This window comes from Acipenser ruthenus, chromosome 15 (assembly GCF_902713425.1).
Source record: "Acipenser ruthenus chromosome 15, fAciRut3.2 maternal haplotype, whole genome shotgun sequence".
NCBI lineage: Eukaryota > Metazoa > Chordata > Actinopteri > Acipenseriformes > Acipenseridae > Acipenser > Acipenser ruthenus.
The window spans coordinates 24,998,131-25,025,832 of NC_081203.1; the positions used below are offsets into that span (position 1 = coordinate 24,998,131).

At 41.0% G+C, this 27,702-nt stretch overlaps 1 protein-coding gene across 1 annotated transcript in view; it reads left to right on the forward strand.

Annotated features, from left to right (window-relative positions):
• LOC131697592 (neuroblast differentiation-associated protein AHNAK-like) overlaps positions 1-27,702 on the forward strand; it is a 41,545-nt gene extending 13,843 nt beyond the window's left edge. Inside the window, exon 7 of the mRNA XM_058987601.1 lies at positions 1-27,702. Within this exon, the coding sequence (XP_058843584.1) occupies positions 1-27,210 (27,210 nt within the window). The 3' untranslated portion in view covers positions 27,211-27,702.

Below are 27,702 nucleotides of genomic sequence, written 5' to 3' on the forward strand. Positions count from 1 at the left end.
GGGGAAACAGACAAAACACTAAAAGGCACATTTGAGGACCCTGCAGAAAAAATTGTGGTAAGGGGTAGAGCAAAAACAGCTAGAAGACAAGATGCCAGGATATCATGGCCTAAATTCTCATCATTTACCAAAGGAAAAAGGATGCAGTTCAAAAGGTCCCACAGCACATCAGAAGCAGAGGAACATAAAAAGCTAGATATCAGTCTTTCTAACAGTGACAATGAGTCTCCTAATAAGTCTCAGGAACCTCTGAAAACTAAGAAAAAGCAGAAACTGAAGCTGCCAAGCCTAGGAATGAGGGGCCTAAGGAGCAAATCAGAGGATCAACACGATAAAGAAACTGTAGCAGAAACTTCTGAACATCTGGAATTAATATGCAGCTATCCTGAAGATGATGTATCCGAAGTGCAATCCTCAGAAGATGTTGACATCAGAAAAAGTGAAACAACACAAATCTGTGAATTTGATTCAGATCAAAGAACTGACACTGCAAGAATTAGAAATGAATATTCATTTTCAAATGTCACAGGCCCTGAAGTTGAAATCATCCAACACAAAGCTGAACTCTATGAATTGGATAAAACGCTCAAAACAACTAATATTTCAGTGTGTGGACCAAAGCTGGATACAGATGTAGAACCCGGAGATGAATTTAAAACTAAAAGAACACCAGAAAAAAAGATAGAAAAGCCTAATCTCAGATCAGAACTAAAGATAAATATCATAGGAAAAGAAAAAACAGATACAAGCCCTGAAGAAGAAGGCAGGTCACCACAAACTTTACTGGTAAAAGCTTCACCTGACAAGCTGGGCAAAGAACTTCAATTTCAGCTTCAAACAACAGAAACTGGTATCCAAATACCAAAAGAAGTGATTCTAGGAGATGGAGAAAGACAAAATGTTACATCAGAGATGAAGGTGCGTCAACTTGCTATTGATCTAAACCCCCAAGACTCTATCAGATCTAGAATTAAAGTTGATATTATAAAGCCAAAGATATGTGATGAAACAAAATATGTGGATATTCTGAAGGAAGAGACTGATGGCAAGGTTAAAATAACAAAAGCAACAGTGCAGGTAGAAGCTCAGACACCACACCTAGATGTTGACCAAGCAAAAGTTCACGACCCAGAAGTAAAATTTAAAACACAGAAAGGGATGGTGCCAAAGTCTGATGTTTCACTGGAAAAACTAGAACCCACACTTGAAATGAAAGCCCCCAAAGACACCAGATATTCTTTGTGTGAAGAAGTATCTACAGACTGTGGTACAGAAAAAGAAATCCAAGCCAGGGATCCAGAGATTCAATTTACTAAGCCCAAAACTGAGGAGTCCCACTCTTTTCGCACAGCTAAAACTTTAATAAAATGTTATGAGGCAAAATTAGGAGTATCTGCTGCTACAGTTCATGCAGAAAAAGGAAACATTCGGATGCCAAAAGAACAACATCGAAGAGGAAATATAGATGTTGACAAGCCAAACAAATCTCACCCTAAAACAGGCAAACAAGAACCAATACTCACACCAGAGGATATCAAGAGACCTTATTTCAATTATGATCTGGAAAGCAAAGAAAGCAAGGAAGATAGACAAAGCAATATTACCCAAATACCACGGGCAGACATTAGAGGTCCACAGTTGGAAATGAGCATGCCAAATACAGAGAGACACATCATAGAAACTGAAGAAAATGCTCTTAAGTTTAATGTTGATATCAACACTGAAAAAGTAGATATTTCTCTTCCAACATCTGGGGTCAAGTCTCCAAAAATAGAAGGCGAACTGAGCTTGCCAAAAGCAGAAATCTCTCTTCCAAAGGCAGACATTGATATACAAGGACCACAGCTTACAACAAGTGGAACTGACATTGACCTGAACCTACCGAAACCACAGATATATGTGTCTGCAGCACAAGCTGCTGTTGATCTTGAAGGTCCAGATGTAGACATGAAAGCTCCTGAGTTAGACATTGATATGAAGGGTAAAGGAATCCATGTAGAAGGAAAAGAAAGCAAGTTTAAATTACCCAAAATGCCGGACTTTGATGTTTCACTCCCCAAAGTCAAAGGTCCTGACATTAAATTCAGTCTGCCCAAATCAGAGGCTGACATTGCTTTACCTGAACGTGTTGAAATCAAGGCTCCTGATGTGGAATTGGAAGCTCCATCTCTTGAGGGATCTGTGGACATCCCTACAATTGAAAAAGAGGGTGGAAAAGGAAAATTCAAGATGCCACAAATGAAAATGCCTAAATTTGGAATTTCAACATCTGGGGTCAAGGTTCCAAAAATAGAAGGCGAACTGAGCTTGCCAAAGGCAGAAATCTCTCTTCCAAATGCAGACATTGATATACAAGGACCACAGCTTACAACAAGTGGAACTGACATTGACCTGAACCTACCGAAACCACAGATACATGTGTCTGCAGCACAAGCTGCTGTTGATCTTGAAGGTCCAGATGTAGACATGAAAGCACCTGAGTTAGACATTGATATGAAGGGTAAAGGAATCCATGTAGAAGGGAAAGAAAGCAAGTTTAAATTGCCCAAAATGCCGGACTTTGATGTTTCACTCCCCAAAGTCAAAGGTCCTGACATTAAATTCAGTCTGCCCAAATCAGAGGCTGACATTGCTTTACCTGAACGTGTTGAAATCAAGGCTCCTGATGTGGAATTGGAAGCTCCATCTCTTGAGGGATCTGTGGACATCCCTACAATTGAAAAAGAGGGTGGAAAAGGAAAATTCAAGATGCCACAAATGAAAATGCCTAAATTTGGAATTTCAACATCTGGGGTCAAGGTTCCAAAAATAGAAGGCGAACTGAGCTTGCCAAAGGCAGAAATCTCTCTTCCAAAGGCAGACATTGATATACAAGGACCACAGCTTACAACAAGTGGAACTGACATTGACCTGAACCTACCGAAACCTCAGATACATGTGTCTGCAGCACAAGCTGCTGTTGATCTTAAATGTCCAGATGTAGACATGAAAGCACCTGAGTTAGACATTGATATGAAGGGTAAAGGAATCCATGTAGAAGGGAAAGAAAGCAAGTTTAAATTGCCCAAAATGCCAGACTTTGATGTTTCACTACCCAAAGTCAAAGGTCCTGACATTAAATTCGGTCTGCCCAAATCAGAGGCTGACATTGCTTTAACTGAAAGTGTTGAAATCAAGGCTCCTGATGTGGAATTGGAAGCTCCATCTCTTGAGGGATCTGTGGACATCCCTACAATTGAAAAAGAGGGTGGAAAAGGAAAATTCAAGATGCCACAAATGAAAATGCCTAAATTTGGAACTTCAACATCTGGGGTCAAGGTTCCAAAAATAGAAGGCAAACTGAGCTTGCCAAAGGCAGAAATCTCTCTTGCAAAGGCAGACATTGATATACTAGGACCACAGCTTACAACAAGTGGAACTGACATTGACCTGAACCTACCGAAACCACAGATACATGTGTCTGCAGCACAAGCTGCTGTTGATCTTGAAGGTCCAGATGTAGACATGAAAGCACCGGAGTTAGACATTGATATGAAGGGTAAAGGAATCCATGTAGAAGGGAAAGAAAGCAAGTTTAAATTGCCCAAAATGCCGGACTTTGATGTTTCACTCCCCAAAGTCAAAGGTCCTGACATTAAATTCAGTCTGCCCAAATCAGAGGCTGACATTGCTTTACCTGAACGTGTTGAAATCAAGGCTCCTGATGTGGAATTGGAAGCTCCATCTCTTGAGGGATCTGTGGACATCCCTACAATTGAAAAAGAGGGTGGAAAAGGAAAATTCAAGATGCCACAAATGAAAATGCCTAAATTTGGAACTTCAACATCTGGGGTCAAGGTTCCAAAAATAGAAGGCGAACTGAGCTTGCCAAAGGCAGAAATCTCTCTTGCAAAGGCAGACATTGATATACAAGGACCACAGCTTACAACAAGTGGAACTGACATTGACCTGAACCTACCGAAACCACAGATACATGTGTCTGCAGCACAAGCTGCTGTTGATCTTGAAGGTCCAGATGTAGACATGAAAGCACCTGAGTTAGACATTGAGATGAAGGGTAAAGGAATCCATGTAGAAGGAAAAGAAATCAAGTTTAAATTGCCCAAAATGCCGGACTTTGATGTTTCACTCCCCAAAGTCAAAGGTCCTGACATTAAATTCAGTCTGCCCAAATCAGAGGCTGACATTGCTTTACCTGAACGTGTTGAAATCAAGGCTCCTGATGTGGAATTGGAAGCTCCATCTCTTGAGGGATCTGTGGACATCCCTACAATTGAAAAAGAGGGTGGAAAAGGAAAATTCAAGATGCCACAAATGAAAATGCCTAAATTTGGAATTTCAACATCTGGGGTCAAGGTTCCAAAAATAGAAGGCGAACTGAGCTTGCCAAAAGCAGAAATCTCTCTTCCAAAGGCAGACATTGATATACAAGGACCACAGCTTACAACAAGTGGAACTGACATTGACCTGAACCTACCGAAACCACAGATACATGTGTCTGCAGCACAAGCTGCTGTTGATCTTGAAGGTCCAGATGTAGACATGAAAGCACCTGATTTAGACATTGATATAAAAGGTGAAGGAATCCATGTAGAAGGGAAAGAAAGCAAGTTTAAATTGCCCAAAATGCCAGACTTTGATGTTTCACTCCCCAAAGTCAAAGGTCCTGACATTAAATTCAGTCTGCCCAAATCAGAGGCTGACATTGCTTTACCTGAACGTGCTGAAATCAAGGCTCCTGATGTGGAATTGGAAGCTCCATCTCTTGAGGGATCTGTGGACATCCCTACAATTGAAAAAGAGGGTGGAAAAGGAAAATTCAAGATGCCACAAATGAAAATGCCTAAATTTGGAATTTCAACATCTGGGGTCAAGGTTCCAAAAATAGAAGGCGAACTGAGCTTGCCAAAGGCAGAAATCTCTCTTCCAAAGGCAGACATTGATATACAAGGACCACAGCTTACAACAAGTGGAACTGACATTGACCTGAACCTACCGAAACCACAGATACATGTGTCTGCAGCACAAGCTGCTGTTGATCTTAAATGTCCAGATGTAGACATGAAAGCACCTGGGTTAGACATTGATATGAAGGGTAAAGGAATCCATGTAGAAGGGAAAGAAAGCAAGTTTAAATTGCCCAAAATGCCAGACTTTGATGTTTCACTGCCCAAAGTCAAAGGTCCTGACATTAAATTCGGTCTGCCCAAATCAGAGGCTGACATTGCTTTAACTGAAAGTGTTGAAATTAAGGCTCCTGATGTGGAATTGGAAGCTCCATCTCTTGAGGGATCTGTGGACATCCCTACAATTGAAAAAGAGGGTGGAAAAGGAAAATTCAAGATGCCACAAATGAAAATGCCTAAATTTGGAATTTCAACATCTGGGGTCAAGGTTCCAAAAATAGAAGGCGAACTGAGCTTGCCAAAAGCAGAAATCTCTCTTCCAAAGGCAGACATTGATATACAAGCACCACAGCTTACAACAAGTGGAACTGACATTGACCTGAACCTACCGAAACCACAGATACATGTGTCTGCAGCACAAGCTGCTGTTGATCTTGAAGGTCCAGATGTAGACATGAAAGCACCTGAGTTAGACATTGAGATGAAGGGTAAAGGAATCCATGTAGAAGGAAAAGAAAGCAAGTTTAAATTGCCCAAAATGCCGGACTTTGATGTTTCACTCCCCAAAGTCAAAGGTCCTGACATTAAATTCAGTCTGCCCAAATCAGAGGCTGACATTGCTTTACCTGAACGTGTTGAAATCAAGGCTCCTGATGTGGAATTGGAAGCTCCATCTCTTGAGGGATCTGTGAACATCCCTACAATTGAAAAAGAGGGTGGAAAAGGAAAATTCAAGATGCCACAAATGAAAATGCCTAAATTTGGAATTTCAACATCTGGGGTCAAGGTTCCAAAAATAGAAGGCGAACTGAGCTTGCCAAAAGCAGAAATCTCTCTTCCAAAGGCAGATATTGAGATACAAGCACCACAGCTTACAACAAGTGGAACTGACATTGACCTGAACCTACCGAAACCACAGATACATGTGTCTGCAGCACAAGCTGCTGTTGATCTTAAATGTCCAGATGTAGACATGAAAGCACCTGGGTTAGACATTGATATGAAGGGTAAAGGAATCCATGTAGAAGGGAAAGAAAGCAAGTTTAAATTGCCCAAAATGCCAGACTTTGATGTTTCACTCCCCAAAGTCAAAGGTCCTGACATTAAATTCGGTCTGCCCAAATCAGAGGCTGACATTGCTTTAACTGAAAGTGTTGAAATCAAGGCTCCTGATGTGGAATTGGAAGCTCCATCTCTTGAGGGATCTGTGGACATCCCTACAATTGAAAAAGAGGGTGGAAAAGGAAAATTCAAGATGCCACAAATGAAAATGCCTAAATTTGGAACTTCAACATCTGGGGTCAAGGTTCCAAAAATAGAAGGCGAACTGAGCTTGCCAAAGGCAGAAATCTCTCTTCCAAAGGCAGACATTGATATACAAGGACCACAGCTTACAACAAGTGGAACTGACATTGACCTGAACCTACCGAAACCACAGATACATGTGTCTGCAGCACAAGCTGCTGTTGATCTTGAAGGTCCAGATGTAGACATGAAAGCACCTGATTTAGACATTGATATAAAAGGTAAAGGAATCCATGTAGAAGGAAAAGAAAGCAAGTTTAAATTGCCCAAAATGCCAGACTTTGATGTTTCACTCCCCAAAGTCAAAGGTCCTGACATTAAATTCAGTATGCCCAAATCAGAGGCTGACATTGCTTTACCTGAACGTGTTGAAATCAAGGCTCCTGATGTGGAATTGGAAGCTCCATCTCTTGAGGGATCTGTGGACATCCCTACAATTGAAAAAGAGGGTGGAAAAGGAAAATTCAAGATGCCACAAATGAAAATGCCTAAATTTGGAATTTCAACATCTGGGGTCAAGGTTCCAAAAATAGAAGGCGAACTGAGCTTGCCAAAGGCAGAAATCTCTCTTCCAAAGGCAGACATTGATATACAAGGACCACAGCTTACAACAAGTGGAACTGACATTGACCTGAACCTACCGAAACCACAGATACATGTGTCTGCAGCACAAGCTGCTGTTGATCTTAAATGTCCAGATGTAGACATGAAAGCACCTGGGTTAGACATTGATATGAAGGGTAAAGGAATCCATGTAGAAGGGAAAGAAAGCAAGTTTAAATTGCCCAAAATGCCAGACTTTGATGTTTCACTCCCCAAAGTCAAAGGTCCTGACATTAAATTCAGTATGCCCAAATCAGAGGCTGACATTGCTTTACCTGAACGTGTTGAAATCAAGGCTCCTGATGTGGAATTGGAAGCTCCATCTCTTGAGGGATCTGTGGACATCCCTACAATTGAAAAAGAGGGTGGAAAAGGAAAATTCAAGATGCCACAAATGAAAATGCCTAAATTTGGAATTTCAACATCTGGGGTCAAGGTTCCAAAAATAGAAGGCGAACTGAGCTTGCCAAAAGCAGAAATCTCTCTTCCAAAGGCAGACATTGATATACAAGGACCACAGCTTACAACAAGTGGAACTGACATTGACCTGAACCTACCGAAACCACAGATACATGTGTCTGCAGCACAAGCTGCTGTTGATCTTAAATGTCCAGATGTAGACATGAAAGCACCTGGGTTAGACATTGATATGAAGGGTAAAGGAATCCATGTAGAAGGGAAAGAAAGCAAGTTTAAATTGCCCAAAATGCCAGACTTTGATGTTTCACTCCCCAAAGTCAAAGGTCCTGACATTAAATTCGGTCTGCCCAAATCAGAGGCTGACATTGCTTTAACTGAAAGTGTTGAAATCAAGGCTCCTGATGTGGAATTGGAAGCTCCATCTCTTGAGGGATCTGTGGACATCCCTACAATTGAAAAAGAGGGTGGAAAAATAAAATTCAAGATGCCACAAATGAAAATGCCTAAATTTGGAATTTCAACATCTGGGGTCAAGGTTCCAAAAATAGAAGGCGAACTGAGCTTGCCAAAGGCAGAAATCTCTCTTCCAAAGGCAGACATTGATATACAAGGACCACAGCTTACAACAAGTGGAACTGACATTGACCTGAACCTACCGAAACCACAGATACATGTGTCTGCAGCACAAGCTGCTGTTGATCTTGAAGGTCCAGATGTAGACATGAAAGCTCCTGAGTTAGACATTGATATGAAGGGTAAAGGAATCCATGTAGAAGGGAAAGCAAGCAAGTTTAAATTGCCCAAAATGCCAGACTTTGATGTTTCACTCCCCAAAGTCAAAGGTCCTGACATTAAATTCGGTCTACCCAAATCAGAGGCTGACATTGCTTTACCTGAACGTTTTGAAATCAAGGCTCCTGATGTGGAATTGGAAGCTCCATCTCTTGAGGGATCTGTGGACATCCCTACAATTGAAAAAGAGGGTGGAAAAGGAAAATTCAAGATGCCACAAATGAAAATGCCTAAATTTGGAATTTCAACATCTGGGGTCAAGGTTCCAAAAATAGAAGGCGAACTGAGCTTGCCAAAAGCAGAAATCTCTCTTCCAAAGGCAGACATTGATATACAAGGACCACAGCTTACAACAAGTGGAACTGACATTGACCTGAACCTACCGAAACCACAGATACATGTGTCTGCAGCACAAGCTGCTGTTGATCTTGAAGGTCCAGATGTAGACATGAAAGCTCCTGAGTTAGACATTCAAATGAAGTGTAAAGGAATCCATGTAGAAGGAAAAGAAAGCAAGTTTAAATTACCCAAAATGCCGGACTTTGATGTTTCACTCCCCAAAGTCAAAGGTCCTGACATTAAATTCAGTCTGCCCAAATCAGAGGCTGACATTGCTTTACCTGAACGTTTTGAAATCAAGGCTCCTGATGTGGAATTGGAAGCTCCATCTCTTGAGGGATCTGTGGACATCCCTACAATTGAAAAAGAGGGTGGAAAAGGAAAATTCAAGATGCCACAAATGAAAATGCCTAAATTTGGAATTTCAACATCTGGGGTCAAGGTTCCAAAAATAGAAGGCGAACTGAGCTTGCCAAAGGCAGAAATCTCTCTTCCAAAGGCAGACATTGATATACAAGGACCACAGCTTACAACAAGTGGAACTGACATTGACCTGAACCTACCGAAACCACAGATACATGTGTCTGCAGCACAAGCTGCTGTTGATCTTAAATGTCCAGATGTAGACATGAAAGCACCTGGGTTAGACATTGATATGAAGGGTAAAGGAATCCATGTAGAAGGGAAAGAAAGCAAGTTTAAATTGCCCAAAATGCCAGACTTTGATGTTTCACTCCCCAAAGTCAAAGGTCCTGACATTAAATTCGGTCTGCCCAAATCAGAGGCTGACATTGCTTTAACTGAAAGTGTTGAAATCAAGGCTCCTGATGTGGAATTGGAAGCTCCATCTCTTGAGGGATCTGTGGACATCCCTACAATTGAAAAAGAGGGTGGAAAAATAAAATTCAAGATGCCACAAATGAAAATGCCTAAATTTGGAATTTCAACATCTGGGGTCAATGTTCCAAAAATAGAAGGCGAACTGAGCTTGCCAAAGGCAGAAATCTCTCTTCCAAAGGCAGACATTGATATACAAGGACCACAGCTTACAACAAGTGGAACTGACATTGACCTGAACCTACCGAAACCACAGATACATGTGTCTGCAGCACAAGCTGCTGTTGATCTTGAAGGTCCAGATGTAGACATGAAAGCACCTGATTTAGACATTGATATAAAAGGTAAAGGAATCCATGTAGAAGGAAAAGAAAGCAAGTTTAAATTGCCCAAAATGCCAGACTTTGATGTTTCACTCCCCAAAGTCAAAGGTCCTGACATTAAATTCAGTCTGCCCAAATCAGAGGCTGACATTGCTTTACCTGAACGTGTTGAAATCAAGGCTCCTGATGTGGAATTGGAAGCTCCATCTCTTGAGGGATCTGTGGACATCACTACAATTGAAAAAGAGGGTGGAAAAGGAAAATTCAAGGTGCCACAAATGAAAATGCCTAAATTTGGAATTTCAACATCTGGGGTCAAGGTTCCAAAAATAGAAGGCGAACTGAGCTTGCCAAAGGCAGAAATCTCTCTTCCAAAGGCAGACATTGATATACAAGGACCACAGCTTACAACAAGTGGAACTGACATTGACCTGAACCTACCGAAACCACAGATACATGTGTCTGCAGCACAAGCTGCTGTTGATCTTGAAGGTCCAGATGTAGACATGAAAGCTCCTGAGTTAGACATTGATATGAAGGGTAAAGGAATCCATGTAGAAGGGAAAGCAAGCAAGTTTAAATTGCCCAAAATGCCAGACTTTGATGTTTCACTCCCCAAAGTCAAAGGTCCTGACATTAAATTCGGTCTACCCAAATCAGAGGCTGACATTGCTTTACCTGAACGTTTTGAAATCAAGGCTCCTGATGTGGAATTGGAAGCTCCATCTCTTGAGGGATCTGTGGACATCCCTACAATTGAAAAAGAGGGTGGAAAAGGAAAATTCAAGATGCCACAAATGAAAATGCCTAAATTTGGAATTTCAACATCTGGGGTCAAGGTTCCAAAAATAGAAGGCGAACTGAGCTTGCCAAAAGCAGAAATCTCTCTTCCAAAGGCAGACATTGATATACAAGGACCACAGCTTACAACAAGTGGAACTGACATTGACCTGAACCTACCGAAACCACAGATACATGTGTCTGCAGCACAAGCTGCTGTTGATCTTGAAGGTCCAGATGTAGACATGAAAGCACCTGATTTAGACATTGATATAAAAGGTAAAGGAATCCATGTAGAAGGAAAAGAAAGCAAGTTTAAATTGCCCAAAATGCCAGACTTTGATGTTTCACTCCCCAAAGTCAAAGGTCCTGACATTAAATTCAGTATGCCCAAATCAGAGGCTGACATTGCTTTACCTGAACGTGTTGAAATCAAGGCTCCTGATGTGGAATTGGAAGCTCCATCTCTTGAGGGATCTGTGGACATCCCTACAATTGAAAAAGAGGGTGGAAAAGGAAAATTCAAGATGCCACAAATGAAAATGCCTAAATTTGGAATTTCAACATCTGGGGTCAAGGTTCCAAAAATAGAAGGCGAACTGAGCTTGCCAAAGGCAGAAATCTCTCTTCCAAAGGCAGACATTGATATACAAGGACCACAGCTTACAACAAGTGGAACTGACATTGACCTGAACCTACCGAAACCACAGATACATGTGTCTGCAGCACAAGCTGCTGTTGATCTTAAATGTCCAGATGTAGACATGAAAGCACCTGGGTTAGACATTGATATGAAGGGTAAAGGAATCCATGTAGAAGGGAAAGAAAGCAAGTTTAAATTGCCCAAAATGCCAGACTTTGATGTTTCACTCCCCAAAGTCAAAGGTCCTGACATTAAATTCGGTCTGCCCAAATCAGAGGCTGACATTGCTTTAACTGAAAGTGTTGAAATCAAGGCTCCTGATGTGGAATTGGAAGCTCCATCTCTTGAGGGATCTGTGGACATCCCTACAATTGAAAAAGAGGGTGGAAAAATAAAATTCAAGATGCCACAAATGAAAATGCCTAAATTTGGAATTTCAACATCTGGGGTCAATGTTCCAAAAATAGAAGGCGAACTGAGCTTGCCAAAGGCAGAAATCTCTCTTCCAAAGGCAGACATTGATATACAAGGACCACAGCTTACAACAAGTGGAACTGACATTGACCTGAACCTACCGAAACCACAGATACATGTGTCTGCAGCACAAGCTGCTGTTGATCTTGAAGGTCCAGATGTAGACATGAAAGCTCCTGAGTTAGACATTGATATGAAGGGTAAAGGAATCCATGTAGAAGGGAAAGCAAGCAAGTTTAAATTGCCCAAAATGCCAGACTTTGATGTTTCACTCCCCAAAGTCAAAGGTCCTGACATTAAATTCGGTCTACCCAAATCAGAGGCTGACATTGCTTTACCTGAACGTTTTGAAATCAAGGCTCCTGATGTGGAATTGGAAGCTCCATCTCTTGAGGGATCTGTGGACATCCCTACAATTGAAAAAGAGGGTGGAAAAGGAAAATTCAAGATGCCACAAATGAAAATGCCTAAATTTGGAATTTCAACATCTGGGGTCAAGGTTCCAAAAATAGAAGGCGAACTGAGCTTGCCAAAAGCAGAAATCTCTCTTCCAAAGGCAGACATTGATATACAAGGACCACAGCTTACAACAAGTGGAACTGACATTGACCTGAACCTACCGAAACCACAGATACATGTGTCTGCAGCACAAGCTGCTGTTGATCTTAAATGTCCAGATGTAGACATGAAAGCACCTGGGTTAGACATTCAAATGAAGTGTAAAGGAATCCATGTAGAAGGGAAAGAAAGCAAGTTTAAATTGCCCAAAATGCCAGACTTTGATGTTTCACTCCCCAAAGTCAAAGGTCCTGACATTAAATTCGGTCTGCCCAAATCAGAGGCTGACATTGCTTTAACTGAAAGTGTTGAAATCAAGGCTCCTGATGTGGAATTGGAAGCTCCATCTCTTGAGGGATCTGTGGACATCCCTACAATTGAAAAAGAGGGTGGAAAAATAAAATTCAAGATGCCACAAATGAAAATGCCTATATTTGGAATTTCAACATCTGGGGTCAAGGTTCCAAAAATAGAAGGCGAACTGAGCTTGCCAAAGGCAGAAATCTCTCTTCCAAAGGCAGACATTGATATACAAGGACCACAGCTTACAACAAGTGGAACTGACATTGACCTGAACCTACCGAAACCACAGATACATGTGTCTGCAGCACAAGCTGCTGTTGATCTTAAATGTCCAGATGTAGACATGAAAGCACCTGGGTTAGACATTGATATGAAGGGTAAAGGAATCCATGTAGAAGGGAAAGCAAGCAAGTTTAAATTGCCCAAAATGCCAGACTTTGATGTTTCACTCCCCAAAGTCAAAGGTCCTGAAATTAAATTCGGTCTGCCCAAATCAGAGGCTGACATTGCTTTACCTGAACATGTTGAAATCAAGGCTCCTGATGTGGAAATGGAAGCTCCATCTCTTGAGGGATCTGTGGACATCCCTAAAATTGAAAAAGAGGGAGGAAAAGGAAAATTCAAGATGCCACAAATGAAAATGCCTAAATTTGGAATTTCAACATCTGGGGTCAAGGTTCCAAAAATAGAAGGCGAACTGAGCTTGCCAAAAGCAGAAATCTCTCTTCCAAAGGCAGACATTGACTTTAAAGGACCACAGCTAACGTCAGGTGGAACTGACATTGATCTGAACCTTCCTAAACCTGAAATAAATGTGTCTGCAACACAACCTGCTGTTGATCTTAAAGGTCCAGATATAGACATCAAAGCACCTGAAGTAGCCTTTGATGTCAAGGGAAAAGTCGATGTAGAAGGGAAAGACAGCAAATTTAAAATGCCCAAAATGCCAGAGTTTGATCTTTCTCTCCCCAAAGTCAAAGGTCCTGATGTTAAATTGAGTATGCCCAAAGGAGAAATTGATCTCTCCGCACCAAAAACAGAAGTTGAGCTTAAGGGACCGGAGATAGATATTGAAGGTCCATCTGTTGAAGCAGATGTGGACATCCCTAAAATTGAAACAGAGGGAGGAAAAGGAAAATTCAAAATGCCACACTTTAAAATGCCTACATTTGGCATGTCAACATCTGGGGTGAAGACTCCTAAAGTAGAAGGTGAAGTAAAGTTGCCAAAAGCAGACATCTCTCTTCCAAAGGCAGACATTGACTTTAAAGGACCACAGCTAACGTCAGGTGGAACTGACATTGATCTGAACCTTCCTAAACCTGAAATAAATGTGTCTGCAACACAACCTGCTGTTGATCTTAACGATCCAGATATAGACATCAAAGCACCTGATGTAGCCTTTGATGTCAAGGGAAAAGTCGATGTAGAAGGGAAAGACAGCAAATTTAAAATGCCCAAAATGCCAGAGTTTGATCTTTCTCTCACGAAAGTCAAAGGTCCTGATGTTAAATTGAGTATGCCCAAAGGAGAAATTGATCTCTCCGCACCAAAAACAGAAGTTGAGCTTAAGGGACCGGAGATAGATATTGAAGGTCCATCTGTTGAAGCAGATGTGGACATCCCTAAAATTGAAACAGAGGGAGGAAAAGGAAAATTCAAAATGCCACACTTTAAAATGCCTACATTTGGCATGTCAACATCTGGGGTGAAGACTCCTAAAGTAGAAGGCGAAGTAAAGTTGCCAAAAGCAGACATCTCTCTTCCAAAGGCAGACATTGACTTTAAAGGACCACAGGTAACGTCAGGTGGAACTGACATTGATCTGAACCTTCCTAAACCTGAAATAAATGTGTCTGCAACACAACCTGCTGTTGATCTTAAAGGTCCAGATATAGACATCAAAGCACCTGATGTAGCCTTTGATGTCCAGGGAAAAGTCGATGTAGAAGGGAAAGACAGCAAATTTAAAATGCCCAAAATGCCAGAGTTTGATCTTTCTCTCCCCAAAGTCAAAGGTCCTGATGTTAAATTGAGTATGCCCAAAGGAGAAATTGATCTCTCTGCACCAAAAACAGAAGTTGAGCTTAAGGGACCGGAGATAGATATTGAAGGTCCATCTGTTGAAGCAGATGTGGACATCCCTAAAATTGAAACAGAGGGAGGAAAAGGAAAATTCAAAATGCCACACTTTAAAATGCCTACATTTGGCATGTCAACATCTGGGGTGAAGACACCTAAAGTAGAAGGCGAAGTAAAGTTGCCAAAAGCAGACATCTCTCTTCCAAAGGCAGACATTGACTTTAAAGGACCACAGCTAACGTCAGGTGGAACTGACATTGATCTGAACCTTCCTAAACCTGAAATAAATGTGTCTGCAACACAACCTGCTGTTGATCTTAAAGGTCCAGATATAGACATCAAAGCACCTGAATTAGCCTTTGATGTCAAGGGAAAAGTCGATGTAGAAGGGAAAGACAGCAAATTTAAAATGCCCAAAATGCCAGAGTTTGATCTTTCTCTCCCCAAAGTCAAAGGTCCTGATGTTAAATTGAGTATGCCCAAAGGAGAAATTGATCTCTCTGCACCAAAAACAGAAGTTGAGCTTAAGGGACCGGAGATAGATATTGAAGGTCCATCTGTTGAAGCAGATGTGGACATCCCTAAAATTGAAACAGAGGGAGGAAAAGGAAAATTCAAAATGCCACACTTTAAAATGCCTACATTTGGCATGTCAACATCTGGGGTGAAGACTCCTAAAGTAGAAGGCGAAGTAAAGTTGCCAAAAGCAGACATCTCTCTTCCAAAGGCAGACATTGACTTTAAAGGACCACAGCTAACGTCAGGTGGAACTGACATTGATCTGAACCTTCCTAAACCTGAAATAAATGTGTCTGCAACACAACCTGCTGTTGATCTTAAAGGTCCAGATATAGACATCAAAGCACCTGAAGTAGCCTTTGATGTCAAGGGAAAAGTCGATGTAGAAGGGAAAGACAGCAAATTTAAAATGCCCAAAATGCCAGAGTTTGATCTTTCTCTCCCAAAAGTCAAAGCTCCTGATGTTAAATTGAGTATGCCCAAAGGAGAAATTGATCTCTCTGCACCAAAAACAGAAGTTGAGCTTAAGGGACCGGAGATAGATATTGAAGGTCCATCTGTTGAAGCAGATGTGGACATCCCTAAAATTGAAACAGAGGGAGGAAAAGGAAAATTCAAAATGCCACACTTTAAAATGCCTACATTTGGCATGTCAACATCTGGGGTGAAGACTCCTAAAGTAGAAGGCGAAGTAAAGTTGCCAAAAGCAGACATCTCTCTTCCAAAGGCAGACATTGACTTTAAAGGACCACAGCTAACATCAGGTGGAACTGACATTGATCTGAACCTTCCTAAACCTGAAATAAATGTGTCTGCAACACAACCTGCTGTTGATCTTAAAGGTCCAGATATAGACATCAAAGCACCTGAAGTAGCCTTTGATGTCAAGGGAAAAGTCGATGTAGAAGGGAAAGACAGGAAATTTAAAATGCCCAAAATTCCAGAGTTTGATCTTTCTCTCCCCAAAGTCAAAGGTCCTGATGTTAAATTGAGTATGCCCAAAGGAGAAATTGATCTCTCTGCACCAAAAACAGAAGTTGAGCTTAAGGGACCGGAGATAGATATTGAAGGTCCATCTGTTGAAGCAGATGTGGACATCCCTAAAATTGAAACAGAGGGAGGAAAAGGAAAATTCAAAATGCCACACTTTAAAATGCCTACATTTGGCATGTCAACATCTGGGGTGAAGACTCCTAAAGTAGAAGGCGAAGTAAAGTTGCCAATAGCAGACATCTCTCTTCCAAAGGCAGACATTGACTTTAAAGGACCACAGCTAACGTCAGGTGGAACTGACATTGATCTGAACCTTCCTAAACCTGAAATAAATGTGTCTGCAACACAACCTGCTGTTGATCTTAAAGGTCCAGATATAGACATCAAAACACCTGAATTAGCCTTTGATGTCAAGGGAAAAGTCGATGTAGAAGGGAAAGGCAGCAAATTTAAAATGCCCAAAATGCCAGAGTTTGATCTTTCTCTCCCCAAAGTCAAAGGTCCTGATGTTAAATTGAGTATGCCCAAAGGAGAAATTGATCTCTCTGCACCAAAAACTGAAGTTGAGCTTAAGGGACCGGAAATAGATATTGAAGGTCCATCTGTTGAAGCAGATGTGGACATCCCTAAAATTGAAACAGAGGGAGGAAAAGGAAAATTCAAAATGCCACACTTTAAAATGCCTACATTTGGCATGTCAACATCTGGGGTGAAGACTCCTAAAGTAGAAGGTGAAGTAAAGTTGCCAATAGCAGACATCTCTCTTCCAAAGGCAGACATTGACTTTAAAGGACCACAGCTAACGTCAGGTGGAACTGACATTGATCTGAACCTTCCTAAACCTGAAATAAATGTGTCTGCAACACAACCTGCTGTTGATCTTAAAGATCCAGATATAGACATCAAAGCACCTGATGTAGCCTTTGATGTCAAGGGAAAAGTCGATGTAGAAGGGAAAGACAGCAAATTTAAAATGCCCAAAATGCCAGAGTTTGATCTTTCTCTCACGAAAGTCAAAGGTCCTGATGTTAAATTGAGTATGCCCAAAGGAGAAATTGATCTCTCCGCACCAAAAACAGAAGTTGAGCTTAAGGGACCGGAGATAGATATTGAAGGTCCATCTGTTGAAGCAGATGTGGACATCCCTAAAATTGAAACAGAGGGAGGAAAAGGAAAATTCAAAATGCCACACTTTAAAATGCCTACATTTGGCATGTCAACATCTGGGGTGAAGACTCCTAAAGTAGAAGGCGAAGTAAAGTTGCCAAAAGCAGACATCTCTCTTCCAAAGGCAGACATTGACTTTAAAGGACCACAGGTAACGTCAGGTGGAACTGACATTGATCTGAACCTTCCTAAACCTGAAATAAATGTGTCTGCAACACAACCTGCTGTTGATCTTAAAGGTCCAGATATAGACATCAAAGCACCTGATGTAGCCTTTGATGTCCAGGGAAAAGTCGATGTAGAAGGGAAAGACAGCAAATTTAAAATGCCCAAAATGCCAGAGTTTGATCTTTCTCTCCCCAAAGTCAAAGGTCCTGATGTTAAATTGAGTATGCCCAAAGGAGAAATTGATCTCTCTGCACCAAAAACAGAAGTTGAGCTTAAGGGACCGGAGATAGATATTGAAGGTCCATCTGTTGAAGCAGATGTGGACATCCCTAAAATTGAAACAGAGGGAGGAAAAGGAAAATTCAAAATGCCACACTTTAAAATGCCTACATTTGGCATGTCAACATCTGGGGTGAAGACACCTAAAGTAGAAGGCGAAGTAAAGTTGCCAAAAGCAGACATCTCTCTTCCAAAGGCAGACATTGACTTTAAAGGACCACAGCTAACGTCAGGTGGAACTGACATTGATCTGAACCTTCCTAAACCTGAAATAAATGTGTCTGCAACACAACCTGCTGTTGATCTTAAAGGTCCAGATATAGACATCAAAGCACCTGAATTAGCCTTTGATGTCAAGGGAAAAGTCGATGTAGAAGGGAAAGACAGCAAATTTAAAATGCCCAAAATGCCAGAGTTTGATCTTTCTCTCCCCAAAGTCAAAGGTCCTGATGTTAAATTGAGTATGCCCAAAGGAGAAATTGATCTCTCTGCACCAAAAACAGAAGTTGAGCTTAAGGGACCGGAGATAGATATTGAAGGTCCATCTGTTGAAGCAGATGTGGACATCCCTAAAATTGAAACAGAGGGAGGAAAAGGAAAATTCAAAATGCCACACTTTAAAATGCCTACATTTGGCATGTCAACATCTGGGGTGAAGACTCCTAAAGTAGAAGGCGAAGTAAAGTTGCCAAAAGCAGACATCTCTCTTCCAAAGGCAGACATTGACTTTAAAGGACCACAGCTAACGTCAGGTGGAACTGACATTGATCTGAACCTTCCTAAACCTGAAATAAATATGTCTGCAACACAACCTGCTGTTGATCTTAAAGGTCCAGATATAGACATCAAAGCACCTGAAGTAGCCTTTGATGTCAAGGGAAAAGTCGATGTAGAAGGGAAAGACAGCAAATTTAAAATGCCCAAAATGCCAGAGTTTGATCTTTCTCTCCCCAAAGTCAAAGGTCCTGATGTTAAATTGAGTATGCCCAAAGGAGAAATTGATCTCTCTGCACCAAAAACAGAAGTTGAGCTTAAGGGACCGGAGATAGATATTGAAGGTCCATCTGTTGAAGCAGATGTGGACATCCCTAAAATTGAAACAGAGGGAGGAAAAGGAAAATTCAAAATGCCACACTTTAAAATGCCTACATTTGGCATGTCAACATCTGGGGTGAAGACTCCTAAAGTAGAAGGCGAAGTAAAGTTGCCAAAAGCAGACATCTCTCTTCCAAAGGCAGACATTGACTTTAAAGGACCACAGCTAACGTCAGGTGGAACTGACATTGATCTGAACCTTCCTAAACCTGAAATAAATGTGTCTGCAACACAACCTGCTGTTGATCTTAAAGGTCCAGATATAGACATCAAAGCACCTGAAGTAGCCTTTGATGTCAAGGGAAAAGTCGATGTAGAAGGGAAAGACAGCAAATTTAAAATGCCCAAAATGCCAGAGTTTGATCTTTCTCTCCCCAAAGTCAAGGGTCCTGATGTTAAATTGAGTATGCCCAAAGGAAAAATTGATCTCTCTGCACCAAAAACAGAAGTTGAGCTTAAGGGACCGGAGATAGATATTGAAGGTCCATCTGTTGAAGCAGATGTGGACATCCCTAAAATTGAAACAGAGGGAGGAAAAGGAAAATTCAAAATGCCACACTTTAAAATGCCTACATTTGGCATGTCAACATCTGGGGTGAAGACTCCTAAAGTAGAAGGCGAAGTAAAGTTGCCAAAAGCAGACATCTCTCTTCCAAAGGCAGACATTGACTTTAAAGGACCACAGGTAACGTCAGGTGGAACTGACATTGATCTGAACCTTCCTAAACCTGAAATAAATGTGTCTGCAACACAACCTGCTGTTGATCTTAAAGGTCCAGATATAGACATCAAAGCACCTGAAGTAGCCTTTGATGTCAAGGGAAAAGTCGATGTAGAAGGGAAAGACAGCAAATTTAAAATGCCCAAAATGCCAGAGTTTGATCTTTCTCTCCCCAAAGTCAAAGGTCCTGATGTTAAATTGAGTATGCCCAAAGGAGAAATTGATCTCTCTGCACCAAAAACAGAAGTTGAGCTTAAGGGACCGGAGATAGATATTGAAGGTCCATCTGTTGAAGCAGATGTGGACATCCCTAAAATTGAAACAGAGGGAGGAAAAGGAAAATTCAAAATGCCACACTTTAAAATGCCTACATTTGGCATGTCAACATCTGGGGTGAAGACTCCTAAAGTAGAAGGCGAAGTAAAGTTGCCAATAGCAGACATCTCTCTTCCAAAGGCAGACATTGACTTTAAAGGACCACAGCTAACGTCAGGTGGAACTGACATTGATCTGAACCTTCCTAAACCTGAAATAAATGTGTCTGCAACACAACCTGCTGTTGATCTTAAAGGTCCAGATATAGACATCAAAACACCTGAATTAGCCTTTGATGTCAAGGGAAAAGTCGATGTAGAAGGGAAAGGCAGCAAATTTAAAATGCCCAAAATGCCAGAGTTTGATCTTTCTCTCCCCAAAGTCAAAGGTCCTGATGTTAAATTGAGTATGCCCAAAGGAGAAATTGATCTCTCTGCACCAAAAACTGAAGTTGAGCTTAAGGGACCGGAAATAGATATTGAAGGTCCATCTGTTGAAGCAGATGTGGACATCCCTAAAATTGAAACAGAGGGAGGAAAAGGAAAATTCAAAATGCCACACTTTAAAATGCCTACATTTGGCATGTCAACATCTGGGGTGAAGACTCCTAAAGTAGAAGGTGAAGTAAAGTTGCCAATAGCAGACATCTCTCTTCCAAAGGCAGACATTGACTTTAAAGGACCACAGCTAACGTCAGGTGGAACTGACATTGATCTGAACCTTCCTAAACCTGAAATAAATGTGTCTGCAACACAACCTGCTGTTGATCTTAAAGATCCAGATATAGACATCAAAGCACCTGATGTAGCCTTTGATGTCAAGGGAAAAGTCGATGTAGAAGGGAAAGACAGCAAATTTAAAATGCCCAAAATGCCAGAGTTTGATCTTTCTCTCACGAAAGTCAAAGGTCCTGATGTTAAATTGAGTATGCCCAAAGGAGAAATTGATCTCTCCGCACCAAAAACAGAAGTTGAGCTTAAGGGACCGGAGATAGATATTGAAGGTCCATCTGTTGAAGCAGATGTGGACATCCCTAAAATTGAAACAGAGGGAGGAAAAGGAAAATTCAAAATGCCACACTTTAAAATGCCTACATTTGGCATGTCAACATCTGGGGTGAAGACTCCTAAAGTAGAAGGCGAAGTAAAGTTGCCAAAAGCAGACATCTCTCTTCCAAAGGCAGACATTGACTTTAAAGGACCACAGGTAACGTCAGGTGGAACTGACATTGATCTGAACCTTCCTAAACCTGAAATAAATGTGTCTGCAACACAACCTGCTGTTGATCTTAAAGGTCCAGATATAGACATCAAAGCACCTGATGTAGCCTTTGATGTCCAGGGAAAAGTCGATGTAGAAGGGAAAGACAGCAAATTTAAAATGCCCAAAATGCCAGAGTTTGATCTTTCTCTCCCCAAAGTCAAAGGTCCTGATGTTAAATTGAGTATGCCCAAAGGAGAAATTGATCTCTCTGCACCAAAAACAGAAGTTGAGCTTAAGGGACCGGAGATAGATATTGAAGGTCCATCTGTTGAAGCAGATGTGGACATCCCTAAAATTGAAACAGAGGGAGGAAAAGGAAAATTCAAAATGCCACACTTTAAAATGCCTACATTTGGCATGTCAACATCTGGGGTGAAGACACCTAAAGTAGAAGGCGAAGTAAAGTTGCCAAAAGCAGACATCTCTCTTCCAAAGGCAGACATTGACTTTAAAGGACCACAGCTAACGTCAGGTGGAACTGACATTGATCTGAACCTTCCTAAACCTGAAATAAATGTGTCTGCAACACAACCTGCTGTTGATCTTAAAGGTCCAGATATAGACATCAAAGCACCTGAATTAGCCTTTGATGTCAAGGGAAAAGTCGATGTAGAAGGGAAAGACAGCAAATTTAAAATGCCCAAAATGCCAGAGTTTGATCTTTCTCTCCCCAAAGTCAAAGGTCCTGATGTTAAATTGAGTATGCCCAAAGGAGAAATTGATCTCTCTGCACCAAAAACAGAAGTTGAGCTTAAGGGACCGGAGATAGATATTGAAGGTCCATCTGTTGAAGCAGATGTGGACATCCCTAAAATTGAAACAGAGGGAGGAAAAGGAAAATTCAAAATGCCACACTTTAAAATGCCTACATTTGGCATGTCAACATCTGGGGTGAAGACTCCTAAAGTAGAAGGCGAAGTAAAGTTGCCAAAAGCAGACATCTCTCTTCCAAAGGCAGACATTGACTTTAAAGGACCACAGCTAACGTCAGGTGGAACTGACATTGATCTGAACCTTCCTAAACCTGAAATAAATATGTCTGCAACACAACCTGCTGTTGATCTTAAAGGTCCAGATATAGACATCAAAGCACCTGAAGTAGCCTTTGATGTCAAGGGAAAAGTCGATGTAGAAGGGAAAGACAGCAAATTTAAAATGCCCAAAATGCCAGAGTTTGATCTTTCTCTCCCCAAAGTCAAAGGTCCTGATGTTAAATTGAGTATGCCCAAAGGAGAAATTGATCTCTCTGCACCAAAAACAGAAGTTGAGCTTAAGGGACCGGAGATAGATATTGAAGGTCCATCTGTTGAAGCAGATGTGGACATCCCTAAAATTGAAACAGAGGGAGGAAAAGGAAAATTCAAAATGCCACACTTTAAAATGCCTACATTTGGCATGTCAACATCTGGGGTGAAGACTCCTAAAGTAGAAGGCGAAGTAAAGTTGCCAAAAGCAGACATCTCTCTTCCAAAGGCAGACATTGACTTTAAAGGACCACAGCTAACGTCAGGTGGAACTGACATTGATCTGAACCTTCCTAAACCTGAAATAAATGTGTCTGCAACACAACCTGCTGTTGATCTTAAAGGTCCAGATATAGACATCAAAGCACCTGAAGTAGCCTTTGATGTCAAGGGAAAAGTCGATGTAGAAGGGAAAGACAGCAAATTTAAAATGCCCAAAATGCCAGAGTTTGATCTTTCTCTCCCCAAAGTCAAGGGTCCTGATGTTAAATTGAGTATGCCCAAAGGAAAAATTGATCTCTCTGCACCAAAAACAGAAGTTGAGCTTAAGGGACCGGAGATAGATATTGAAGGTCCATCTGTTGAAGCAGATGTGGACATCCCTAAAATTGAAACAGAGGGAGGAAAAGGAAAATTCAAAATGCCACACTTTAAAATGCCTACATTTGGCATGTCAACATCTGGGGTGAAGACTCCTAAAGTAGAAGGCGAAGTAAAGTTGCCAAAAGCAGACATCTCTCTTCCAAAGGCAGACATTGACTTTAAAGGACCACAGCTAACGTCAGGTGGAACTGACATTGATCTGAACCTTCCTAAACCTGAAATAAATGTGTCTGCAACACAACCTGCTGTTGATCTTAAAGGTCCAGATATAGACATCAAAGCACCTGAAGTAGCCTTTGATGTCAAGGGAAAAGTCGATGTAGAAGGGAAAGACAGCAAATTTAAAATGCCCAAAATGCCAGAGTTTGATCTTTCTCTCCCCAAAGTCAAGGGTCCTGATGTTAAATTGAGTATGCCCAAAGGAAAAATTGATCTCTCTGCACCAAAAACAGAAGTTGAGCTTAAGGGACCGGAGATAGATATTGAAGGTCCATCTGTTGAAGCAGATGTGGACATCCCTAAAATTGAAACAGAGGGAGGAAAAGGAAAATTCAAAATGCCACACTTTAAAATGCCTACATTTGGCATGTCAACATCTGGGGTGAAGACTCCTAAAGTAGAAGGCGAAGTAAAGTTGCCAAAAGCAGACATCTCTCTTCCAAAGGCAGACATTGACTTTAAAGGACCACAGGTAACGTCAGGTGGAACTGACATTGATCTGAACCTTCCTAAACCTGAAATAAATGTGTCTGCAACACAACCTGCTGTTGATCTTAAAGGTCCAGATATAGACATCAAAGCACCTGAAGTAGCCTTTGATGTCAAGGGAAAAGTCGATGTAGAAGGGAAAGACAGCAAATTTAAAATGCCCAAAATGCCAGAGTTTGATCTTTCTCTCCCCAAAGTCAAAGGTCCTGATGTTAAATTGAGTATGCCCAAAGGAGAAATTGATCTCTCTGCACCAAAAACAGAAGTTGAGCTTAAGGGACCGGAGATAGATATTGAAGGTCCATCTGTTGAAGCAGATGTGGACATCCCTAAAATTGAAACAGAGGGAGGAAAAGGAAAATTCAAAATGCCACACTTTAAAATGCCTACATTTGGCATGTCAACATCTGGGGTGAAGACTCCTAAAGTAGAAGGCGAAGTAAAGTTGCCAAAAGCAGACATCTCTCTTCCAAAGGCAGACATTGACTTTAAAGGACCACAGCTAACGTCAGGTGGAACTGACATTGATCTGAACCTTCCTAAACCTGAAATAAATGTGTCTGCAACACAACCTGCTGTTGATCTTAAAGGTCCAGATATAGACATCAAAACACCTGAATTAGCCTTTGATGTCAAGGGAAAAGTCGATGTAGAAGGGAAAGACAGCAAATTTAAAATGCCCAAAATGCCAGAGTTTGATCTTTCTCTCCCCAAAGTCAAAGGTCCTGATGTTAAATTGAGTATGCCCAAAGGAGAAATTGATCTCTCTGCACCAAAAACAGAAGTTGAGCTTAAGGGACCGGAGATAGATATTGAAGGTCCATCTGTTGAAGCAGATGTGGACATCCCTAAAATTGAAACAGAGGGAGGAAAAGGAAAATTCAAAATGCCACACTTTAAAATGCCTACATTTGGCATGTCAACATCTGGGGTGAAGACTCCTAAAGTAGAAGGCGAAGTAAAGTTGCCAAAAGCAGACATCTCTCTTCCAAAGGCAGACATTGACTTTAAAGGACCACAGCTAACGTCAGGTGGAACTGACATTGATCTGAACCTTCCTAAACCTGAAATAAATGTGTCTGCAACACAACCTGCTGTTGATCTTAAAGGTCCAGATATAGACATCAAAACACCTGAATTAGCCTTTGATGTCAAGGGAAAAGTCGATGTAGAAGGGAAAGACAGCAAATTTAAAATGCCCAAAATGCCAGAGTTTGATCTTTCTCTCCCCAAAGTCAAAGGTCCTGATGTTAAATTGAGTATGCCCAAAGGAGAAATTGATCTCTCTGCACCAAAAACAGAAGTTGAGCTTAAGGGACCGGAGATAGATATTGAAGGTCCATCTGTTGAAGCAGATGTGGACATCCCTAAAATTGAAACAGAGGGAGGAAAAGGAAAATTCAAAATGCCACCCCTTAAAATGCCTAGATTTAGAGTGTCAGCATCTGGGCTTCAGGCTGCTAAAATAGAAGGTGATGTGAGCTTGGAAAAAACAGACATCAAATTAAAAGGTCCGCAGCTCACATCAGGTGAAACTGACATCGATCTGAACCTACCTAAACCTGAAATAAATGTGTCTGCAACACAACCTGCTGTCAAACTTACTGAATTAGATTCAGATGTGAAATTACCTGAAGGAGATATATCCATTCCAAAAGTGGAATTAGGCATTCAAGGGCCTCAGGTAGAAATGAAAAATCCAAAAATGCAAACTCCACTTAAAGACAAAGAGATTGACATGCAAGGATCTCATAGCACATTTAAACTACCAATGTTCAAAATGCCTAAGTTTGGTTTTTCTGGTCCTAAAGTTAAAGCAGGGACTCCTGATACAGATGCAGAAATCAAAATCCCTGAAATAGATGTTTCATTAAGCAAACCAGAAGCTGAATTCCCTAAAATCAACATACAAGAGCCAACCGGTAAGGCAAAAGTAGAAACCGCAGACTGTAACATTAAAACTGACGTTCCACTCTCAAAGGACAAGGGTTCTGAAATAGAGTGCAGCATATCAAAACCCGACTTTGATATACCTTTGCTTAAATCAGAAGCAGGCGCCAAAGGATCACAGTTAAAGACAAGTGAACTTTTACCAGAAAATGTTGAGGCTGATAAAAAAGATCCCCATCAAACATCAGACATCAAAATAGACTCAGGGGAGAAGCATACATTATCCAAAATACGCCTGCCAGGGTTTGGAGAATTGTTTAAAGGGCTAGATCTTGAATTTCATTTGCCTAATTTAGATCCTGATGCTTCTTCACCAGAAACAGAGGAAGTAAATTTGCCAGCAGACAAAACTGCTCACGCTGAGGTAAATGATGGTATATCCAATGTCCTTGGAGAGGTGATTGTTGGAACACCTGTAGTTCAAATTTCTCAGCAAGACACAGCAAAACAAGCAAAACAAAAAAGAACAAAAGTTGTGCCAGACTCAAGTTTAGATACAGCTTCTGAGTCTAAGGATAAAGACAGCACAAAAAATAAGGAGAAGTCTGGTAAATTTACGTTTAGGCTTCCGAGGCTAGGTTTTACCGATTCTTCTGAAGAAAGCAACAAGACAGAAACAATAAGTGCTGTCGATGATTCAAAAGACAAGGCTTCAGAAACTACTGAAAAAAATGAAACCACGTCAAAAACCACGTCAAAAAGTGAAAAAAGTGGTTGGTTTACTTTTCCAAAACGAGGTAATTTCTCTCCTTCAAAAAAGGCTAAGGATTCTGATAAAGAGAAGCTTGGCACCCCTACGGAAGAGTTAAGAGGAAGCTTAGCTGCTGATGTTGATGTTGTTCAAGGAGATGTCAAATCAACTGAAGGCCTGCAGGGTGTTGATTCCAGCACTGCTAATGAATCAATTGGTACTCCTTCAAAAGTTACTGTGAGATACACAAAACCTGACATCTTGATAGCTGGCCATGATGTGGTTCCCAGTGATATTATTACATCAACAGCCAGAACAGAATTAATTCTACTAGAACCAAAATTACCTGAAAAAATAAATATCACCACTGTTCCCTCATCAGGAGATCAATCACAACAGTGCGCAGTGGCCAGTGCCCAAACTGTGAAAGGGGATACAACAACGCCAGGCAAAATAACAACCTTTAAGTCTTCCACACAAAAAGGCACACCTACCATCGAACATCCAACAGTTATCACTAAAGTTCAAACAGAATGCAAATTACCTGTAGAAAAAGTTACTGTGAAACTGGGCTCTGCACCTTGGCTGCCTGAAGAAACAGCTCAAACGAGTTTTAATGTGCCCACAGAAAAGTGTGTCTCAGTTGAAAGGCATGTTGTGAAACAAAGATTTGGTGAGGAGAAGGAAACAGTTGTGATAACCAAAGGAATTCCATCACAGCAAGGGTATACAGCTTCAGGAAAAGTACTCTCAGAGGAGGCAATTTCGTCACTCCAAAGGCTAAAAGACACAATGCACTCTGAAAAAATGAAGTACTTTGAAACTTCAGAAATGCCTACAGCAGCATCAAGCAGCGATGCAACAGTAGAAAAAGAGTCTCAAAAGAGTGCTAAAGGCAAAAAGAAGTAGGCACACATTTAAAAGGCTATTGTTTCCTCCTGTCATTGCTTTGGACTTATTGTATCTCTCATTATTATCTTATGGAGTGATCTCTGCAAACATGTAAGTGTTTAAGGCTAGAGCTATGCTATAAAATGGCTAGTAATATACATTTAACTTACTCTTAAGATTATGTTAGCTCATACTATATATTTGTTTATTAAGGATGATTGACAATGCTATACCTGTTCTACATCTAGTAAAATATCACTGACCTTAATTACAGAGCTACTACACTGTATACTACACATATGGTAGAGTTAAACATACACTCCTTACAAACATGTAAAGACCTGTACGCTAACATGAAGCATGCAATAGTGTACTGTGAAAAATACAACACAACAGGTAGGGAAGTTAATTTGGTGTATGGCTTAAGACTGTTACTTTTATTTAAAAAAAAACAAAAAAAAAACAAAAAAAACATAAATATACGGTATATTACAGTATGATGGAGTTAAA